The sequence below is a fragment of the Nansenia antarctica genome (assembly GCF_963989245.1).
Source record: "Nansenia antarctica genome assembly, chromosome: 10".
NCBI classification, from domain to species: Eukaryota; Metazoa; Chordata; class Actinopteri; order Argentiniformes; family Microstomatidae; genus Nansenia; species Nansenia antarctica.
Window position 1 is genome coordinate 9617948 of NC_137680.1, and position 24019 is coordinate 9641966.

The window sequence follows — 24019 nt, forward strand, 5'->3', positions numbered from 1 at the left end:
GATGAGCAAAAAAAAAAAAGAGTAATAATAACAACTTGCTTTGATCTGCTAATTGTTAGGAACACACCTCATACGTATTAAGGTCATAGGACGCAAGTTAATTCATGGTGTCAACATCGCCGACAGTACATACAGGCATGTATGTTTGCGTTTACTTGTATTTTATTCAAAAAGCTATGAGTGCATCTTTGATGTTTTATGTTGTACAATATGCAAACGAAGACCATATCATTTGACCACAAGAAATACTTAAACATTGCTTAAAATTTATTGACAGAATCTGATACAAGCCATACTTTGTTTCGAGTCATATCATGACAGAATTGTGTTGTCAAATGTTCTCCAAGGTCTGCTTGACCCAACACCTTGTACTCCATCAAGGATACCTTCGCTCTCCTTATGAGAATGGCTAAATTTGCATACAGCTTAGCAATTATACTACTGTGTATTTAAAAACACACAGTGGACAGTTTCCTGTGAGAGTCTTTTCTTTACTTACAGTATATGTGGACCATGCGCTGTCTTTCCCTGGAAACAGTTATGCTGGGAAAAAATAATATCCCAATTCAGTTGTTTGATCTACTCCATGCCTTGCAAGTGTTTAACTCAGATACAAAAAAAAGAGAAAAAAAAAGCGTAACAACAATAATAACTGAGGCTAACTGAACACCAATGTTGCTGAATGAAAATTAAGTAATAAAAGCATGTATACAATTTACAGACAAAGTGGTCCTGGGATAGATCAAACAACTCTTCATGATAAAAGATGATCCTACAGTCTTTAAGTACTACAAAACAATATACAGAAAGGTGAGAATGTAATTGATAGTAAATTGAAAAGGTAGAATCACAACCCCCACATAGTTTTGCACATTTGTGGCACAGGAATACACAGATCACAAAACAAAATGACAAGCTTTACAATATCCATGGCTTTTTGTTTGCTTTTCTACACAATGAATACCCATCTTGAATTCATGTGTCGTAGTCCACAAAGGAGAAAAAGCTTATGTACAATAAGTCATTATTATTACATCTGTTCAAGCAAGTACTGTATCATTTCATAGCTCTGACAATCAGTTTCTTAAGTTAATTACTTTTTTAATTTATTTTTTTTCTATAAAAATGGTCAGAAATTAAATTGGATTGACAGATCAGCAAAAGGTAGTTTATGTTTAAAACCTTACAAAAATGACATCTGAAAAATGATCTTTTCCCCAGTGCTTTTCTTTTCTTTTTCTACAATAACCTTGTTAATGGATGCAACTGGCATTGTTGGAGAAAAAGAGAGAGCGAAGAGGACAATAAAAACAATTAAATGGGTGAAAGTCACCCAACCAACACTGTCATCCATCCCCAGAACTATATTGCGTTCTCCATTTTTAGACTGCCATATAAAACCTGGGTCATATTCATAGGGCACAAACAGGAGAAAACCTTAGTCAATTGTTTACTCTTCAGTGGAAATGAGCTCTCACAAATTCAGGTATTACCTCCTTCATATCAAAATGTTTCCTCCTGTACTGGTTATACACAGGACAATATCTGTTAAGTGCCACATCCGTTGAAAAGAGAGAAGAAAAAAAAAAACTCAACTGCGACCACTGTATATGGGACTATGGCTACCTAACCATAGTCAAATTCAGCATTAAAACTCATGAGCTTTATCTTCTCTGTCTTCATTTATTGCTGCTGTCCAAGCTTATCTAAGGGTTTTGAGTAAGCCACTGCTCTCTAGTAATATTATTTGAACACTGAAATAGAACAAAACTGCAGTGTAAAAATAATAACTAAGTAAAAGAGGCAACTCATAGCGGGAAGAAGCGGACAACTTCCAGAGGGTAACTAAGTGGGCAGCTACACTACATGACGAGAGAGATCTGGTCATGTTCACAGAAATTCAAATTCTGTAACACTGTTTTTCCTGCTAGCTCTTAGGGTTAGTCCATTCTCTCTGACATCTACAGTACACTATCCGGTTGTTAAGTCGTGACGTGTTTCCGGGTCCAAAGTTGGCTGAGGCGCTGTCTTCGAAATGCCGCAATAATAATAATAATTAATTATATTTATATAGCGCTTTTCCGAGGCTCAAAGACCCTGACAAAATGGGGAAAACGGGAAAGTGCTGTGTCCCTCGTTGTATGAATAGATCCGAGTCGAAAAAACGATTAAACTGTCATTCTACCGCTGTAGTACACTGGTATTCTGGTGCAGAGAATTTCTGGTTTGGACCCGGAAATTGCAAAACGTCACGTTTGACGTCAGCCTTAACAACCGAATAGCAACCTCCCTAGGTACTGCACATGAACAGAAGCAGTTCCAATCACCTCAGCCAAATACGTTTGTGAAGTCAACACCATTAAGAAATGAAACCTATTCACTCTTAATTTGGAGTGGACAAAAACAAATTCTGTTCATGAAATGTCAAACTATCTGTACCTAAGTGCTCCTTGAGTGTACAATCCTGTGCATTGCCATAACCCCTGATGTATATTCTGTAAATGTTTCTTTCTATATACAGTAACTGTTCGGTTCATGTAAATATTCAATAGCTGAATTAGTTGATCATTTATCGTCTCCTGGGCAAGGTATCTTTGAGATACACTACCCGTTCATTAGAAGACGCCGCTCATCTGAATAGCTTAAAGCAGGCTAGCAGCTAGCCACTTTCCCTGCTGTTTTGAAATGCATCAAAGACATTGTGGGAAGAAGGTATATTGACACTACAGTTCAAATAGTCTAAAAATGGCATCTAAACTTAAAATAAAAGTAGATGTCAGGGTAGGGTGAACACTCACTATCAAACCCTTAGCGAAAAGAAAAGCGGAAAGAGAGAGCAACACCTGTACCCCCCATTTTCACTACAAAATAAGTACAAGCCATGGACCTACATGAACCCCTTTCAATCTTGCGTCAATGGACATATCACTACAACTCAATCCCTTACCATTCTCTCCTAATCCAATAAAAAAAAAAATCTGCCACCTGATCTCTAATCCAGCCTAATCCCTGATATCCAATGCAATTCCTCCACCTGGTGTCCCATCGTATCACATACCTCCACCTGATCTCCCTTCCATTCAAATTCCTCCACATGATCAGATGTTCACTTCAGTCCCGCTGATAGGGGTGTTGTTTGGACTAGAAATTACACAATCAAATAAGTTTGGTTATTCACCGTTCAATTCAAACACCACTAAATTACAGCCCTCTCTACTGCACTGGGGTATGGGGCAGCTCTGCTAAAGGTTGCATTTCTATGCATCAATCTCCAATTGGGACAGTCCGCTTTCAGTGGTTTCCTCCAGCACTGGACAACGCCACAAGGATTTAAAATGCCCTGTTTTATCCCCACAAAGTTACACTTCCTTCCCTGTTCAGCCAAAACCCAAGCTAAGGCTTCATAGAATGAGGGCAAAGTCAAACTACCACAATCACCCTTTTAAAACAAAGGTTATCTCTCTGTGTGTCTGTCTTGGGCAGAATCCACCATGTTGGGTAGAATTCCTCCTCAAGCATTCCACAACAAATTGTAGAAAACCAAAAGGGAAAGAGCAAGGATTGGAGAGCGGGGTGTAGTTAAGCCAGAAAAAAGACAGACTGCATTGTAGTCCCAGACATAACAGAATTGAGTCCAGTCAGGAACGATCATGCCAGACAAAATATTGCTTTCAAAACAAGCACACCAACACAAAACAAAAAACACCCCAGCGCCACCAGCATTGAAAGACGGGGGGGGGAGGGGGGTCGACAAAGACAGATCTTAAATGGTAGCGGTGAAGTGATACCAACACCCATAGCACTAATGACAATATTAATAATAGGCAGACTCTTCAAAGGGCTTTGCGTTACATGGTCAAATGAAAAGTAATTTTAGGTGAGGGTTTGGCCTCTCGAGTCGTTGATTGTGTTCTTCATACAGGTTGGTAGGCACACTAACAGGCACTGCATGCGACGGTGGGTCGGTTAAGGGTTTTCAGGGGGAAAGGGTGCGTGTATTGGTATTGCATCAGGATAGAGGGCTCATTTCTGTCCGGAAATGGACTGGGATATGGAGCGAGGAGGGATCATGTCCAGGAGGTACTCCCTCTGCCGGTCGGCCAGGCTGGACCCCTTGTGGCCGCCCACGTTCCCCGGGTTCAGATAGGCAATGTTGACACCTAGGGGGCGATGGAGAGGGGCAGGGAGTGAGAGACTGGCACACCTCAACACAAGTTGTAGCACAGGACAGACTGAACACCATTGTGTGTGATTTTCCCATTTATAATGTAAAGCACTTCATAATCTCATCATTAACAGTTAACAATTAACATTGACAGAACAGTTATGCTTTCCAATCTTTATTTTTTAGAGATTGGTACCATGTCTAACAAGACCAGCATCATGTAGGATTGATGCCACCTGTGGGTAAAGAATGCCTCAGTAGCCATCTCACCCAGAGCCATGTTTAGAGAGCCATGTTGCCACCTCTGAGCATTCCATTCACGATGAGTAATTGGATTCTAAATCTACTACTAGCTGAGCAATTGGCACATTTTTCTAAAGAGGTGCTACTATGGCTGCCACAAAACTATGTATCCCTATGATACTTAGAATGTGATGAAACTGCAATGGCCTACCCCCCTCTCCCCGCCCCCAACACACACACACTTACCAGGGATGCTGTAGATCTGGCGGCGGTTGTCGTGCTGCTGCTGCTGTGGCCTGCTGTGCCCGCTGGTGCCCGCCTGCCCGCAGCGCTTGCCTGTCATGCCCAGGAGGCTGCTGGCCACGGAGAGCTGGGAGGCCTGGGCAAAGTTGGACAGAACACCCCTGGCTGAGCCAGACAGACCCCGCTGGAGGGAGGCCTGGGACTGAGTCACCTGCTGGGGCTGGGGTACCTGGGACACACACACACACACACACACATTATCAACAGGGACTGAGGTACCTGGGTCAGACGGACAAACAGACAGACACACACCAGACATACTACTACAGAGTTGTTGGGAGTTATATATTACTCGACAGTGACAAAGAGGACAAGGAGTCTGTCAATGTGTTATTACAGAACAGTCTGTGTGTGTGTGTGTGTGTGTGTGTGTGTGCGTGTGTGTGTGTGTGTTTATGTGTGTGTGTGTGTGTGTGTGTGAGTGAGACAGAGCAGGGTTCGACAGTAACGCCGTTTTACTTGCCCGGACTAAGTAAAACATTCGCAGAGGTTGTTTGCGTGAGGCCGACGACGCTGCTAGATCCCGGATATTTTTACCTGTGTGCAGGAAGAACAACAGACGGCGCAGGCGCGAGACTAGACTAGATGATCGTGAGTGAAGATATTATCAAAGTGTACGTGCCTGTCGATCACCCGTACGCTTTGATAATATCTTCACTCACGATCATCTAGTCTAGTCTCGCGCCTGCGCCGTCTGTTGTTCTTCCTGCACACAGGTAAAAATATCCAGCATCCAGCAGCATCGACAGGCTCGCGCAAACAGCCCCGGCGAATGTTTTACTTGGTCCGGGCAAGTAAAACGCTGTTACTGTCGAACCCTGCAGAGGAGTCCAGCTCCTCCATGTGTTTGTCAGACGACAGTTAGAATATACTCTTGCCCCACCATGTTGACAGTAGGCACATGTGAAAGTGTGCACAGTGACTTTGAGGACATGGTGTTAAATGTGTCCAGTGACAACAGTGGATACTACATGCCGTGTTGTGACATTGTGGATGTTGCAGTCATGACAGCATGTGGTGCTGGTGTGGACGTACCTGTCTGTGTGTGTGGTGTCGGCCCATGGAGTCAGGCTTACTGACACTGGCGACAGTCTGAGCAGCACTGGTGGAGAGAGCAGCTTGCAACTGGATTCTCTGCTCAATCTCCTATGGTGGTACACAGTGAAAGACGTTTAACTGATGCGTCATGTCACGAATAGCCTATTTTTACAGACCGATTCTTCACATCCAGACAGAATTCCAATGATCATGATAGATAGCGCCTAATAAAAGTTAATTACTTTACATTACCAAAGGTTCCACCAATCCCTTATAAAACACGGAAGTGGAGTTCCAGCACAGTTGGTCTGACCAGATCAGCAGATTGCGTGTTTATCTTATGTAGTTCTAAGGGTAAATAAAGTCACCCAAATAGTCAACATTCTAGAGTGCCACGGGTGACTTTATTCACCTAACATTAATAAATGATGATATCATTTTGTAGCCAATCATGGTATTGTTGCTAGGTAAATACAACATGGCACTCTAGGTGGTGAGTGTTCCCGGAAATCGATGGCAGTTGGTGAGTTAACATGACTCCAGGCGTTGTGAGATCTGCTAATCTAGTGACCTGGCACACCTAGACTTGTCGGCAACCTAGAGAGCCACCATCGTAAATCTATTATAAGTAGCAGCTACCGCAGTAAAAGCCAATTTATGGTCAATCTGGTGTCCGCGCAAGTACAGCACAGAGGGTCCACACGCAAGCTCCGCAAACAGGGCAGTTATGCCTTTTGCGCTCTGCGGAGTGGAGTGAAGGGAGGTAATGACGGTAAAGAAAGTACTCCCCCCCCCCCCCCCCCAACTGTGAATCAATCATCATCTGTGTATCGAAATGTGGAGGCACCCGCATTATTACAACATTTGGGAGGTACATGCACCCTAATTTTGCCCAAAGCCCACTTCCATTTTCTCTGCGGATGCCAGATCAATCGTAAACCGGTCGAGAGCCAATGAGAGAGGCTGACCTGCTCCTGCTGCAGAGCCTTGACAAAGGCGTTCTTCAGCCGATTGGTGTGCTCTGCCTTCAGGGCCTTCTTCTGATTGGACGTCATGCAGGTCTCGCAGAGGATGCGGCCCCCCTTCTCTTGCTTCCAGTGGGGGGTGAAGTCTGTCTGGCACTGGGCGCACATGAAGGGCTCCATGGAGGAGAAGGGCAAACGCAGCTTACCTAGATAGAGAGGAGGAATGGACAGTCAGGGAATAGAGGAGTGCCATTGTCCTCAGCTCACATGACATCCAGCCTACCTTCACATGACATCCAGCCTACCTTCACATGACATCCAGCCTACCTTCACATGACATCCAGCCTACCCTCACATGACCAACTGACCGTGCGCCCTTCAAACTTGTTTTCTGGACCTAGAGTGATCTTATCCTGGACTAAAAAAGCATCCTTAAAACAGAGATTGTACATGATCCTGAAGGACCTCAAACTAATATCTAGCCCCTGACTACACGCTAGGGTTGGATGGTATAACATTTTTGACACCGTCCCCAAATTTAACCGCGGTATTACTGTGGGATGAAAAAATCACGTTGTAGGACTTTGAGGGAGCCGCCGATTTCTAATTATGAATATATGACAGCGGCTGGTGAAAGGTGGACCAAAGCCCTAGCTCCGGCCTTTCCGCGAACCTGCTCGAACACTTTCCGTGAGCAGCGCTTGAAGGATGTGGGAAAAAATAAATGTAAAAAAATTGCTAAAAATACTTGACACTATGGAGGGACAAATTAGACTATGTATGGGAAACACTGCCAACAGTCAACCGCAAAACGTGTTACGGCAGACGAGTGCTTGTCTAATCACGCTCGGAAGATCTAGAATCATAGAAGATCATAGGAGTTGCTATGAGTCTGAATTGTGGGCATGCATTTCGAACATCCTCATCATGTTAACAGCACCACCTCAAGGCTTGTAGGCTAGGCGTTTCCACTACATTCAGTTGGGAACAGTACGGATAGTAATACAACACACAGAACTGTTGCCCCGATCCCAACACTTACCCTGGCTGTCGATGACGCTCTGCACCACTTCCTCCAGGCCCACCATGTAGATGAACTCGCTGTTGGCTGCCGAGGGCAGGAAGTGGAGGAGTGGTGCCGGCGGCTTGGGGGGCGGGATCTCCAGCAGTGTCTTCTCCAGCTGCTTGCGGAGGGCAAGCTTGGCCGCTGCCTGGCTGCTGGCTGTGTCCGCCATGGAGGCCGCCGCTGCTGCCGCGCCCCCAGGGCTGTGCATGGCCGAGGGGCTGACCGCCCCCACCCCTGGGACCCCACCGGTGCCCCCCACAGCCTGCATGTGGGCCAAGTTCATGTACATAGCGGAGGAGGATGAGGAGGAGGATCCGGAGGAGCGTTGAGAGGCTGACACCTGCTGGTGGGGGGACTGGAATTACACACAAATGATTAATCAGCATACCAGTGCAATGCTTCAGTGGTTTAATGGTTGAAATTAAATTACCTTATGCAAACTACTCATCATTGGATTCGTTTATGAGCAGCCCGTTTCTCATAAGCCTTTCTTTAGTCGCCTGTGGCATCGTATAAACCAGGCTAATCAGAACATTTCTGTACAAATAATCCTCTTACATGCAACACAAACAACACTTACAATCCCCCCTCATCGAAGGACTGAAGCACTTTGTTTATACATGTAGATTTGATCTAAAAGGTACTTTTATTTCTGTAATATATTATTTGAAATTATTATTTATTTATTTATATTTATACACATTATTTGAAAAAATAAATAAAAACACAAGGTAATTTCAGTCATTTATGGTAGATTTGGTACCATTTATGGAGTATATGCAGATATGGAGATATTTTTCGTTTTAACTGATTAAGTTCTTAAGAATCCCACCCCTCAGCTGCTCTCAGTCCATCCTACTTCTCCATATCCCACCCTCCACCAGAGTTCCTGATCTGTGGGACTGTGGGGACTTTGGCATGCCTAAGGTTCAGACTGTGTTTCAGATTTGTTTTCTAGATTTTTCCAGCCTGATAATGGCTTTATTTGACACCTCTTTGGTCCTCATGTTGACAGACTCCAAAGGCAAATGCAGCTCTCTCACACCTGCACATGTGATGAAACACACCTGAGGTGGGCTATACATAAAAGGTGTTATAATTGTTTGATTTAAAATCCAAACTTTTAGTGTAGAGTCAAAAGTCCCATTACTTACGCAGGGCGCTGTATCTTCTGATATGTGTGTGTGTATATATATATATATATATATATATATATAAATAATATCGGCATATACAGTTCCTTTTCAGCACAGTTTTCATAAGAAAACAATGGCAAAAAGATCCTCAATGCTGATAAAACAAAAATCCACATCTCAAGGAGGACCTGAACTGATCTCCATTGATAAATAGAGCAACATCTTTTGATTTTACGTGCACAGTTTCTTGTACTATGCCAAATGAGAATTTCACATTGTTCAGTGCACTGCATATTGATATCAGTGATTTGCCGTTCAATCTAACTTGTTGTGACACAGTTTGATCATCCACTAAAGATGTGTTGTTATACAGTTACATTATATTTAATTTACATAACATACGGTATACAAAATGCATGATAAAAAGCAGTCCTTTAGACTGCATTTGCTTGTTGCCAACCACTGTCATTTCCAGTAATGGTTTATTCCAGCCCTCCCTCTCCCCCAGACAATTTTATCAAAGTGGTCAATTCAGCTCTCTTCACTACTAGACTAAACAAACTTGTGTCATGCATGCCGATACGGTTGATCGGAACTACACACCAAGCTGCTTGTGACAAGTTAGCTAGAACATCTGACTCTGAAATCCATGAATAAAAGCTAGCCATGTTAATTGGTAAATGTCTTACTGTGTGACTCCTTCTGCTGAATAACTCTTGTGTTCAGTCAACAACCTTTTGGTTAGCAACTGTGCTAATTGACTCAGTCCAAAGAGCTAACGTTACTTTGCTCGAGTCAATTCAGCCACTTCAGTAGGCACTCCAGTAACAGCAAAAGCCAATAAACAAATGTACATGTCTATATTGCTCTGGATGAAGCCAATGACACTGATTTCCATACATTTGAAATGCGAGGCAGTTTTGGTGCATTATTGTACCAATATATGTGCCAATGCAGATATTTCTGCATTGATATTTCTCGCGATTTCTGTCGCGAGACGCCAATATTGGCTGATATGCTCCAGTGCTCCGGATAGATCTGTCATGCTCTAAATAAAATATAACTTTTCTATACTTATCAGTCTAACATGATTCCTGATTAAGTACACTAGGGGTGGGCATCGACGATCGATAATTGATCGATAAGGATCTTGGTCGATCAATTTCTCGTCTTTTTTTTTTTTTTTTTTGTGATCGACCAAATGTTTTATTTTGTGATCGACCAAGATCCTTATCGATCAATTATCGATCGTCGATGCCCACCCCTAAAGTACACTGTGAGGGGGGTTCGGTCAGGGTTGTACCTGCTGGTAGCTCATTAAGTACACTGTGAGGGGGATGTGGTCAGGGTTGTACCTGCTGGTAGCTCACGCTGTTGTTGCCACTGCCAGTGGGGGTGCGCATGCCGCCCTGCTTCTGGATCAGCCTCTGGCCCTGCAGCTGGGAGGGGTTGGGCGCTATGACCCTCGGTGACATCATCATCTGAGGCATCGCGCTGTTGGCTGCAGACCTGATCACTGAGTGACCCTGAGGAGAGAATAAGAGGAGAATGAAGGGAAGGATGAAGAGGACAAGAAAGAGACACACTGAGCCAAGATACAAATAAGACTTAAGCTATCCTTGTTTTTCAGTCTGAATTATACTGTAGTGGGCAACTCTTGTGAACAAACTTCAGTGCACAACAACTAACGTAATTCATGAAATTAAACAAAACCTATGTACTGTGTTAGTATCTTCATTAGATCAAATGGCAATAAGTTAACCATCAAATGAGGCCTTCAGTGTGCGTCTTATCTCCATCGGACAAAGGCATAATGCCTCTCCCTGCCACCAGGTGGCCTCACTATGCTATGGATGAAATCACCACATCGAGGAACTCTGAGCCCAGTGTGTGGCACTCTGTACAGAGCTATAACAAAACAGGCCTCAAGTGAATAAAGTGACCTGTGAAAAAGAAACAACATCATTCAATGACAATCTGAGTTGGCAGGATACTAAATAAAAGAAAGTTATATACTCTTGACAGGAAACTGAATTGGGGTCAATTCCATTTCAATTCAGGTATGTCATTTCCTTAATTGGTAGAGTTGAAATGCTATCGACCTCAACCCAGCCAGCAAGCCATGAGTGAGCCTTTAGCTGTGATGGCAGAGGGCCCGGGTAGAACCACCCTCAGGGAAGCTTTGCTGTAGTCTTGCCTGGACAGTACGCAGGTTCTGGGGCTCAGGGGTGTGCAGGCCAGGGCGGGCAGCCATCTTGCTCATGCCCTGAGGGCCGTGGACAGAGCCTGTCTGGATGGTAGATGCTGTGTTCTGGACCACAGGGACCTGGGTGGGATGAGGTTAAAAGCGGAAGTTTACTCAGAATCCATTTTCATGTGTATTTCTGGTCAATCCACAATGCATACCATCTGAAAATATCATCACTTTATATGCAGCAGCATCATAGCTATTGAAAATGCGAGGTCTTTGTTAACTTCCTAAAAAAAACTGTCATACTGCGTAAAAATACATCAGACAAAAGTTTTTGTACTCTGAACCTGCTCCACTAAGTGATTCCCAGAGATCAGCACGCGCTAGCTTAACAGTGCTGTTCAACAACTACAGTGCTGTTCCCGAACTACCCACTGTACATACTTTGTGTTTTGTCCCCCGCCCCCACCTGTGGTGTATGTCCCCACCTGTCCTACCCGCTGTACATACCTAATGTTTTGTTGTATTGTTCTTCCCATGATGGATGTATTTATCTTGTAGATAGTACTAGTTATTTGTCTGTATTATCTTGTAGATAGTGCTAGTTTTTTTTCTGTCTGTCTTACATGTAACGATGAATTGAGAATCAAGGACCCCAATTGAAATAAGCCAGTGGCTTTCTTGGGTTTTTATCCTGTTAGTTGACCTTGTATGTAATATGTACTTTCATGTACCTACTTCTGCAAATCTACTAATAAAGTTTTCAATCAATCAATCAAAAACAGAATGACCTTCTCGTGGGAGAGAGAAGAGAATCTTGGGAGATGTAGGAATTTACTCAAATGAACTACCGGTACTTGGATTGATCAGGGCATTCAAAGCAAGATATCTTGACTCAGAGATAGTTTCAAAACACACTTTGTGTCTACTATCATAGAAGAACAAATCAACTGGATTACAGGATAAAATTCCACTTTAAAGGTTAGAGAAGGGTCACATATGCAATGTACATATGAGAATACAATAACACATTGTATGTACACATGACCAATGGTCAGATACCAAACATATGTGACAGCAGCTGGTGAAAGAGGGAACAAGTCGGCAACCAATCAAAATGTTCAGACTTTTATTCTGAAAAATGTAAATAATTTTCAACGTTGTTGAAAATCAATGACACACTCGCTAGTAAAGAGCATTTTTCAGAATAAAAGTCCGAAGATTTGGTCGATTGCCGACTTGTTCCCTCTTTCACCAACTGCTGTGACACATGGTAAAAAAGGGGATAGCCTTTATTATAAAGGAGGACCACAGGGTAGGGAATCGATGGATGAATGAGTGAATGAATGAGGGGGAAAGGAGGACAAATGGAATGGCCAGTGAAGGAACGAACGGGTATTGGATGCGTGAGGTCCGAGTGCATGAGCGGTTTAATAAGCAAGTCATGAGTGAGTTGTTGTTTTACATTTAGCAGACGCCTTTATCCAAAGCGACCTACTTTAGACAAATATACTTGTTGTAAGTGAATTTATCTATACACCAGTCATCAAGAAAAACAAATCTAATGCTCAGACCAGGGGCCATTGGCAGGGATGAGTGAGTAAGGTTAAGGGATGAGTGAGTCTAGTGGATGACGGATAGGTAGTGGAAGCATGATGGTTGAGTAGGAGGAGAGAGAGAGAGAGAGGATTTGTATAATGGATGAGTGCGGGACTAATGAGTGAGTAGTAGTGGATGAGTGTGTGAAGGGGAGGAGGGATGATTGTAGTGGACGACTGAGGGACAAGAGGCTGAAGGGGATGAGTGTGTAGATAGAAATGTTGTTGACCTTCTGTGCTAGGTTCTCCTTCTGCATCTGGCTCTGGCGGAGCTTCTTCAGCAGCACCAGCCTGGCCTCCTCCAGTCTCAGTTCCTCTCTTAAAGCTCGGATCATCTTCTGTCTCTCCTCGCCAGTCTTACCCTGCAACACATGATACACAATGAAAGGCTGGACCAAAACACGCTTATGCAACACACATATTGCAGAGGTCAGCATCTTCTGTTCCAAGTCTCTAGGAACTCTCATTATTCATGCATTCACTTTTCATAATCAAGTCATCAGAATGAATTAAAAAATGGTATCTTCTCTGCTCAATGTTAGGCTAATGGTCCAAACACTTGGAGGGGACTGTATAAACAAATACAAACACCTCTGACATTTTTATTTGACCCTGGACACACACAGAAGTTTAAAATACGTTCTGTCATACACACCTTAAACATCTCCAGATTGGCTGCCCTCAGCCTCTCCCTCTCTTCTCCTCGGCTGGGGCCTCTTGGGCTGGACGCTTCGTTGTCTGACAAGACGATCACGTCAGGGGAAGGTGTGTGACGCTCCCTGTCCATGTCGCTGAGGAGGAACACACACATTCTAGTTCTGCATACACTAGACTTGCGCCTAATGGCAGCTTTTCTCCCACAAACCTCTCTCTTTCCACACACACACACACACACACACACACACACACACACACACACACACACACACACACACACACACACACAGACACAGACACAGACACAGTATCTGCATGCCATTTGAAAGACGGTTTAATTCAAAGTGACATGGACATGTATGCAGTACAGTTAGTGCAGGGTTCGACAGTAATGCCGTTTTACTTGCCTGGAGCAAGTAAAACATTCGCGGGGTTTGTTTGCGCGAGCACGACGACGCTGCTATATCCCGGATATTTTTACCTGTGTGCAGGAAGAACAACAGCCGGCGCAGGCGCGAGACTAGACTAGATGATAGTGAGAAGATATTATCAAAGCGTCGATCACCCGTACGCTTTGATAATATCTTCACTCACGATCATCTAGTCTAGTCTCGCGCCTGCGCCGTCTGTTCCTGCACACAGGTAAAAAATATGTCTTTTCCTGCACACAGGTAAAAATATCCGGGATCTAGCAGCGTCGTCGTGCTCGCGCAAACAAACCCCGCGAATGTTTTACTTGCTCCGGGCAAGTGTTACTGTCGAACCCTGTAGTGCATACTTTTTTTTGTATGGTCTTAGTGAGAATCGAACCCCAAAACTATTGCATTACTAGCACCAGGCTTTACCAACTGAGCCACCTCTCCTCTCTGTCTTCACCCTTTCCCCCTTCTCACCTTTGCCTCCCCCTCTCCTCCACTCACCTCCTCTTGGAGCTCATGTCCACAGGCTCCTCCCCCATGTTCTCCTTGCCGCTGCGCCCAGCCACCAGCCCGTGGTGGGTCGCCCCGTGGGAGACTCCGACCACTGGACCACGCATGCTCCCGTTGGTCTTCTCCTCGTAGGCTCCTCCCCCCATCCCCCCTGAGGAGCCGTGCCCTTTGACGTCGCCCCCGGAGAGGCCGACCAATCCCCCAGCCTCCAGGCTGCCGGCCAGGTCCTTGCGCTTGAGATAGGCCAGCATCTTGAGGCGCTCCATGGCCTGGTGACCCTCCATCTTGATGCGCTTGGAGAGAAGCTCGTCTCGCTCGCTGCCTCCGCTGCTGGTGGAGGTGCCACCGCCTGGTGTAGCGGTGGTGGAAGAGGAGGATGAGTCCAGGCTGCGCTTCAGCAGGCTTAGTCGCACCGCCTCCTCGTTCAGCCTCTCCATGACCGGACTGGAGGGATGGAGGGAGAGAGAGGAAGGGGGAGAAAGAGAGGAGGGTGTGATGGTAGAAAGAGATGGTAGGGGGGTAGGGAGGGGGGAGGGAGAGAGTTAACTTTAAACATGATTTTAAAAAAGGATGTTACAATTTTTTGGGTGGTTTTACACTTTAGTTGTTAGCCTGTAGATGATTTGCAGGCACAAATGTCGCTTACTTACAGCCAAACTATACCAACGGCGTTATGGCACCACAACGTCTCCGTAACGTCAACGTGGTTTTCAGAGTGTGGCACCAAGAGTGAGACGAGATGCACTGCCACAAACGTTGATCTGATGACAAAATAGGCTATATTTCATATAGGGAAGCTATCTGAAAATGATTTCGGCTACACTTCATAACGGGAGGCTATATTCTTGAAATCTCAACAACTAATCGGCAATTTGAAGTAGCCTATGTAACATCAACAATTGCGTCAACACTGTTTATCTGTTTTGGATTCCAAGCCTAAAATGCAACACTGAACATTTACAGGAGGGTGATTATTGTTATTTTTCAACATAGTTTTAGTGTGATTTGGATTATTTGTGAATTCATATGAGATTATGTGCTAATTTCCATGCATCTACGCCTCTACAACACTGCTAGCCTTCGAGTGAGCCTCGCTTTGCAGATGTACTGCATGGATGCTGTCTAGCATGTCTCATAGATCACCATTGTTGTTAAACTGTGCTTCACATTACGGTACGATAGCGGCGCTGGTATAGTTTGGCCCTTAGATGTATAGGGCCCTTCTGAAATACTGTATGGGAATCATTCTGAAATATCAAAAAGGTACAGACACGGCCAAGTTATTCTTCTACTGATTCACAGCCCCTTCTGCAGACATTCTCACTATATTAGACTATTATCCGTAGTCTGTAGTGTAATAAATTGAGTTGGATTGGAGAGTCACAGCAGGTCTACTGTTCTCCATTGCTTGCTTTGCCACCTAAGACAGCGCTAATAGTTAGCTGTCATCAACCCTGTCCAATACAGGGAAGGCTAACACACTATAGAGTGCTAACCCGTTAACCTACTGAACCAAGGCCCAAAATTCCACCGATTGCAGTTAATGTCGTGTGTTTCCAGGACAACTCAAAGAGGATCACTCTTGTTGGGTTCATTTTGGAATGCAGTTATCAGTGTTTTAGTTCCACACTGTAATCACTGTTTAGTTGAGGAATGAGGCCATGAATCCACCCATTCATTAGTGCTGCGCCAGAAAGAATCCTGCTTTTGTGTTATAACGTGTGATTTGCAATTAAAGAATTTGGGCCCTAAGAGCAATTCGTGGCGACTGTATTTATAGTCGACTCCTGATACATGCGACGGCTCGGGCCTGACGCTAATGTGGAACCTCAAATGGAGCATGTTGCAGATATCAGGAGCAAGTACATATGATGCATTTGAGTTACTGTAGGGGCTAGTAGACAGTGCTGCAGTTCATTCCTCTGAAGTGCTGTTATCAACAATTGACTGTTGACAGAATTACAATTGTATGAAGCCCAAATTCTAGCTCTGTACTATACCAGCAGCGCGTCTGCAAGACACAGACGACACACACGCACACATGAACATGGACTTCCTTGACCTCCTTTGCCTGCCGGAGTTGAATGAGGGGGGGGGGGGGTATGTAATGTGATATGTACCCAGGACAGAACATGCTTGAGGGCTTGATGTATGTACACGCGTGTGTGTGTGTGTGTGTGTGTGTGTGTGTGTGTGTGTATATTGGTGTGTGCTACATGCACGGGCGCATGATGACTTAAACATGCACACACATGCTGATGTGGGTGAATGGGTTCTCATGTGTCATGTTCTGTATCGGAGCCTGAAACGGTTAACTGAGTGTGTGACTGTTGTGCGTGTGCAAAATCCGATTGCTGGGTTGAATCACAGGGTTGAGAGGTTCGGTGGAAGATGCACAGGGAAGCAACATAGGTTAAACCACAGAGGGCTAGTTTGCCCCGCAACTTGGTCCAGTGATAGAGTTGAAGACGTGGGAGAGAGGTGAGGATTGGCTAGGAGAGGCTAGGAGAGGGGGCGGCAGGAGACTGGGATGGGAGGCTGGTTATAATTAGAGCACAATGTCTCGTTAGGTTAGCAATGTTAGCACTCTCGTACACAGAGAAATATGCACATTTACACACACACACACAGGTTTTCATTATTTACAGTAGCTTGGCATTCAGAGGTCACAAGTCACAAAAGTTACCATTTCCTTGTCTAAGTTGGGTAAAGTAGGAGAGAAAAAGCCGCCATATAAGCTCTGAAAACCTTTGAGTCGAACAACCCACAGCGAGAGAGAGAGCATTTGCAAAACCAAATGAGGCTCCAACAAGCCAATCAGAATTGTTCAGTGGTGTGTATCTCTGTGTGTGTGTGTGTGTGTGTGTGTGTGTATATACGTACGACCATCTTTACCCAGCACCTCTTTCCCCCCCTCTCTGTCCCCATTCCCCATTACATAATATGATGACTGTTTCCCTCAGCTGCAACACAAACCAGACTCTCTCTCTAACCCCACCCTACTCAAACCCAGTTTACACACACACACACACACACACACACACACACACACACACACACACCTCTGGGCCCATAGCCAGACGCCTCCATACCGCGAGAGGAAGAGGAAGAAAAAGGGGGTGCTAAGATGGAAGGATGGTAAAGGAGATGGTTGATTAGCATAGGAACAGACACACTGAAAAACACAGACAGTCCCCCAAAATACACACATACAGTACTTGTTACACAAAGGTTAGCTACTACCAATGCGATTAAGAATTGTACGGTATTGTTTAAGCATTCTACTCTTTTGCGGTTCTTGCCATGATCAGCTCCTCAGATAAAGGACTCACCGCTGAACACAATGGCATCCTACCTATATCCTTTTTTTATTTTTTTACATAAATCATATTGGCATTCAAACAATAGGCCTAAGATCTCACGGAGACATAAAAGAAAAATATTCAATACATTCCAGCGACAGCACATGTTGGCATAGGTTACATGTCAGAAATACATCGGAAGAGACTACGTCGTGTGTAAGAGATAACGACACGTACTGTACAGTATTCCTCAGCTCTACCAAGCCCTGCACACACACACACAAAATCCCCACACACGCACGCACATGCACGCATACGCAGACACGTGCGCGCACACACACTTACACACACACACACACGCACAGATTTCAGAGACCATGCCAACATAAGGCTCCTTTGTTCCCTTTTCCTCAACCCCCACCCCTCCTCCATTTTACTACAGTTGTGCGATGCCAACAAAGCCCCCGTATAAACACTCCCTCCCCTTCTCCTTTCTCCCTCCCCCTCCTTCTACTGACTCCACTTCCCTCCATCCAACCCTCCAAAAGCACTGGGTGGGTGGGGGGGGGGTGGGGGGGTACATTTTCTTTTCTTTTTAAAAATAAATAAATAAGTAATTGGTGGTAAGAGTATGCTGCGTAGTTGGCTTTGCAGGACCCGGGAGGAGATTGTGACGAATAAGGGCTTCTGTTGTATTGTTAGCAACACCATCCCCGAGGGCTTTGATTTAGAAAAGGACAAAGTATGTCGGTGCGTGTGTGTGTGTGTGTGAGGGAGGGGAAAAATAGGGAGATGTGAATTTGGCCATCTCGTTTCCACAACTAAACCTTCCTTTAACTTGGTAAAGCCTTTACATTCCAAGAGACCCAGGTGATCCCCCACCATTCAACCATTAACCCCCCAGAGAAAGGTGCCACCTGCAGGAAGATCTTGACATGCTTCGTAATGGCGTCACATCATACAGTACAATTGGAGACAATGCATTGTCCCCCCAAGTGTTTCCTGAGCATGTCTACTGAATAAGCGAACCATACTTTCCTCAAGATATCCCAGTCTCTCACTAGATCCCGAACCAACATTTGGGTTTATCCTTTACTTCAACATCGCATGTGGAACACCCAGCTGTTTTTTACACAATGTTCATCACATATAGCATCACCTATAGCTCAGCCCCGCACTCATTGTCATCAGCTAATATGTACACAGCATGTGATCCGGGACAGTTAATTTCATGCTGATAAAAATGAGACTAGTTAAAGAGAGAACAGGAAGGGGCTGAACATTGAGCCCTGGGGTTCCTCAAGGAGTGCCCCAGAGCTCAATAGTCACACTGAATAAATAAAACTCAAAATAATAAATACATCTCAAACCAAATATTGATGGTCCTCTTTGACAATGACAAGACCAACATTCCTCGCACACAAGCAGCGATGGATGAGCTACCATCGTTTTTATATGTCCACATTAAAATCGATCAGGATAGCTTTGCTGTGGATGGCAGCATTGAGTAGCACCTTTGTGCTCGCTACACAGGTCATGTGTGGCTGGTGTGAAGGGTGACTATGGCGTTTAAAAAAATGGTATGCATCTTCTTTATAATCGTTAGAGCTTTGACATGGAATATTAATTAATTTCATACGGTAAGTGACAACTTCTGTTGAAAACAATAGACAGAATCTGTGGTGACGTCACACAACAATACTAACATTAACATTGGCACACCTTGTTGTTTGGTAGTAGGATGCTGCCTACAACCTGGAACAAATGTGTTATCAGAAATTAAAGTTAATTTCCAAAATAAGCTCAATAAACACAGATGTTTCTTTGGAACGTATCACATACTATAATTGCACATAACCCGTTCACATGGGGTGTGGGTGGTTCAGGCTGGGTCACTCTGTGGTCATTCAGGGAGGAACAAAATGCAATCTAATCTACTCAACGATCATCTTCCTATTATAATCCAAGATCAGTGCGTTTCTAAGGAGGGGAAGTGAGGACACAATTGTATCATTAACAGGGCCTTAACTCTTTCTACCTCATTAACTGGAGCCTGAGGACGTCTGTATTGATTGGAATGAGGTGAAAAACACACAAGGACGTAGATATGGCACCATGGGCTGCAGTCTCCAACCAATAGCCGTTCAACACGATAAACCCACACACACAAACATGCACGCGCGCACACACACACACACACACACACACACACACACACACACACACACACACACACAGCTGAGTGGGTACAGAGAGTTCCTGACATTAATGAGACTGATCAGGAAACAGTGTCCATGGAAACCAAGGGGTAGGTGTTCACGTAAAACATAGGCCAACAAATATATTATATATATATATATATGTGTGTGTGAGAATCTATGAAGTTCTTATCAGGCTGAGGCTGTCATATTTACACATTTTTTTTCATCATATACTGGCTGGGTCCAGGCCAATGCAACACACACACACAGAAAATCAAGATATATGAAGAATCAAGACATGTGAATGGACACACACGCACGCAAACACCCATCCTTCTCTATGCAACAACACTTACAGGATCAGGTCTTCATCACACAACACTTATCACACCGTTGCCAGGGCAACCACAGCCTGTCTATTTATAGACTGCACTACTAATCAATTTAATTTCTGCGGTTGCCTAAGAAAAAGAAGGGAGCAAGGGACAAAGGGAGCAAAACGAGAAGCGGAGAGCCGTGATGTCAGAGAAGAGAGGGTCATGTTGAGAGTACAGTAGAGACGCTTTGTCTCCAAAAACAGATGTCCTGTTTTCAGATGGTATGGAAGCATGATTGATGGGGGGTAGTTTTTAAGCTATGACTGACAATCGGCGAAGGCACCCAGTCTTCATACGAATGCAGAGTAGCGCAACGGAGAATGCTTAGTTGTGGCTGACCCATTACTTTTATGCAGTAGGCCTCCACCACGATGCCCCCATTATGACTTTGGGACTTGCATGGATTGCTTGGTAACATCACCTTGAAAGTGCCAAAAGTTATCAATTCAAAATAGGCCCACATTTGTCTTGAAAACTAAACGACATGATCAACAAGAATGCGTTTCTGGTTGAGGTACTATACTATCTTGCGTTTCCTAAACCAGCATATGCCTCGCTGAGATGGAAACTAAAATGGAATTGTTGGCCTGTTGGCCTTGCTGAGAAAGTGTCTGTCACCTTAGCAAGGCCAGGGAAGTCATTCTTAAAGAACATAGGGGCATCATGTCAAAGAGTTGCCCCCCTGTCCCTTTAAGAGCAGGAGTGCCCCGTTCTCTCCCTCTCTCTCTCTATCCCCCCTCCCCTCTGTGCCAAGCGCAGTCCTAACGCGCCAGCCAGTCTGAGCCGGTTTGTAACCTCAGGATATGGAATTATCTCTTAATGTGTAGCCCTTCATGACGTCTCACACAGAGACAGAGAGAGAACGAGAAAGAGAGAGAGAGAGAAAGAGAGAGAGAGAGAAAAGTGAGAGGGATCGGGGTGTCGGGGTGTGTGTGTGTGTGTGTGTGGGGGGGGGGGTCAGAAGGTGGGTCAAAAAGGGATTAAGAGAAAGAATATGGATAGGAAGAAGAAAACCACTGTTTGGGATTAAAGAGGGTGGTCAAAACAACTAAACCTGGCACCTTAACATGGCATACCAGACCATGGGACATACAGGGGGGAGGGGAAACAATGAAGCTTGGTTACCTCAGAGTAGTCAAGAACAGGGTAGAGGATATTTCATATGGAATGATTGTGTCATGTGGCATGTAGAGTATTATCTGATGAAATTAATTCAAGGAATAATTCTTCATCAATATCTAAACACACACACACAGCGATGTGACACTCACTCGGATGCATTTCTCTGTGACACTCGCTCAGATGTATTTTCTACCTCTTCATTGATCAGACCAATGAGGTCCATTGGCAGCAACATATCTCCTGATATAATGATAGTTCAGAATAAGGTTGAGCCAGTCTATATCTAGGCTATTTCATATATTGTAAAAATACACAATTGAACACCAGAAAAGGAGACAAAACAAGCCATGCTCAACGACAGTCACCACGACATTCCTTCACTGCCAGTTACATTCACCGAAAAATAAAGCATTAGAGGACTCATTTTCACCTACAGTAGTCAAGCACGCTAAGGTTCTTAATGGAAAAGTGCATTAAATTAATGATTTGCTGATGAGAAAATAATTCATGAATAGATTTCATTAAAAAAAATAAAAAATTATGTTTTGTTATATATAAATATAAAAAAGGGTAGGCTATTTGCTTCAGCCTACACCTTTTTGATGATTTTCTGTTTTATTTTCTATTTCATTGCTTTCGTGATATGTATTTTTCTATTACTGAAATACACTTCTACTACTACTGCTACTGTACGCAGGAGAACATGTTCAAGCTGTACATAAGTGAGTTAAGCGCTGTATCATAAACTCAAAGAGTTTGCATTCAATTGCACATATACCAGTAAGTTAACGGGAACTTGAATATCTCAGTATTGGGTCGTTTTAGTTGACCCATGACATAAGAGCAGCTTAATGTCAAGGGTCAGGGAACAGGTCACCCGAATTACAAATGTACCTCATCTAGAGAAGGTCTGCAGTCTGTAAATGTCGACCCCGGTACTAGTCAGCTACCAAAAAGTGGGTTTGTATACAATGATCACAAATTAGCAAGCATTGGCATCACTGAGTTAAAATGAACTGAACTCTGTTAGCCTAGTGTGGCCTCCATCACTCAATCCCCTAGTATTGTTAGTGGATCTTCCGGATAGGAAAAGATTTACTTTGGAATTCCAGGAGAAAGTAGCATACTGCTACAATACAGTGAGCCTCTGTGAAAAATGTCACAAAAGAGGTCAAGTTCATGCATTAGTTCATGGCCTGTCCTCTAGGGAAAAGGCACAATGAAAATGAAAGTGAATGAAAAATGTACACAAACATATTGGAATGTGCTTCTATTGGTTCTGCACGAGCAACATTTGAGGTATAATAATGTGCATTAAGACACCAGGTGCATTTGAATATGTGTTCTGAGCTGACAAAAAATAAATAAACTAAAACCAAAGACAAACTTGACACAACAAAAGACATAATTCGGGCTGAGCTAAAACTCCATCCTTGTTCATCATCAGGACTAATAATGGCTCTTCCTCATGGGTGTCTCAGTAGTCATGCATTCAGTGATTCATGCAACAGCACTTGTCATCATCGCAAAGCACGGTGGCCATTTGCATGCATACGAAACAAGTTGAGAGGGCGAACACGTCTTCACTTACGTAAATGGCTGATGCATTTGAATTCATTCCATTGTATGACATTTGCACACAACACTTCAGAACGACTGTCTCTCCACAGTCAGCACTACACTACCACCCCGTTTCAGAAATTCAACAGTAACGTTCATAAAAAACCCATCATAAATTTATTTCAACCATTTAATTGACGACCGTGGGTCGCGGATTTGCATTTTTGTTCAGTTCGCACCGACACCACGAAGACGCAGGTTTTTTTTTTTCTCCCCCCGACCAATCTGTAGTTAACCCCAGGGACTCTCTCCAGATTAAACAATAAAGCGGATTCCGTTCTCTGTATCACTATGATCGGCTCGCGGGATCATTTATTTGCTACAAATGTTGCAACTTTGCAACGCGCCGAACACATCAAACGCATCTTTGTATCGTCTGACGGTTCATCAGACATCTTTATCACCTTAATTTTGGAACTAAAAAAAAATAACGGTGGCAAAGCAAGCAAAGCGTAACCTAAACCTACCACCACTAAGAACTGCTCCACTCTACGCCGTGTACCGTTATTTCGGTACTCATTCTACTAACATCGTCTCTAACTACTTCGCCGGTGGGATCAAGTCTCGTTATCAAATCTAACCCCAGAACCGTGAAGTGGCTGTGGGCATGGAGGCTTTTTTTCAGTTCAACTTCAGTTCAGACAGGGCCGCGACTCAATCCCCGGTCTCACCTGACTCCCTTTCACCCCCGCAGGTTCCACGGGCTTCGGGTTTGGCTTCGAGGATCCTGAGGGCTGCAGTAACTCCTCGCGACCAGTCAGTCTCCGGCACCGGCTGGCAACACAAAAGCGCTGATTGGGTCCTGACGCGGCCTCATGCTCTCAGACCGGAGCCAGACACGAACACATTATTGGTCCGCGGTTGTGTCGCTGACGCGCCTCCGAAGGTGTGTGTTGTTGTCTGACTGGAGGGGAGGGGAGGGGAGAAGAGCGGCGGAATCATGAGAACCAATACAGACAGTCAGATCGAGATGGCCAACATCTCAAGATTGCAATATGGCACCTAAACGGTGTGTCTTGTAGCGTAGGGCTAATGATGTTTTTTTTATTTCTGTTTTTTTAAACAATCTCTTGATTCACACAACTTATTTGAAAAGAAAGTGTGTG

At 44.2% G+C, this 24019-nt stretch overlaps 1 protein-coding gene across 1 annotated transcript; it reads right to left on the reverse strand.

Moving 5' to 3' along the window:
* Positions 1 to 255: 255 nt before the first annotated feature.
* gatad2b (GATA zinc finger domain containing 2B) lies at positions 256 to 23672 on the reverse strand. Its single transcript, XM_080540012.1, is given in 13 exon segments — positions 256 to 4160; positions 4655 to 4880; positions 5747 to 5857; positions 6718 to 6920; positions 7757 to 8135; positions 10272 to 10442; positions 11086 to 11109; positions 11111 to 11242; positions 12936 to 13067; positions 13361 to 13496; positions 14283 to 14735; positions 14942 to 15052; positions 23585 to 23672. Coding segments are annotated over 11 exon segments (2097 nt in total). The 5' UTR covers positions 14729 to 14735; positions 14942 to 15052; positions 23585 to 23672; the 3' UTR covers positions 256 to 4023.
* Positions 23673 to 24019: the final 347 nt, after the last annotated feature.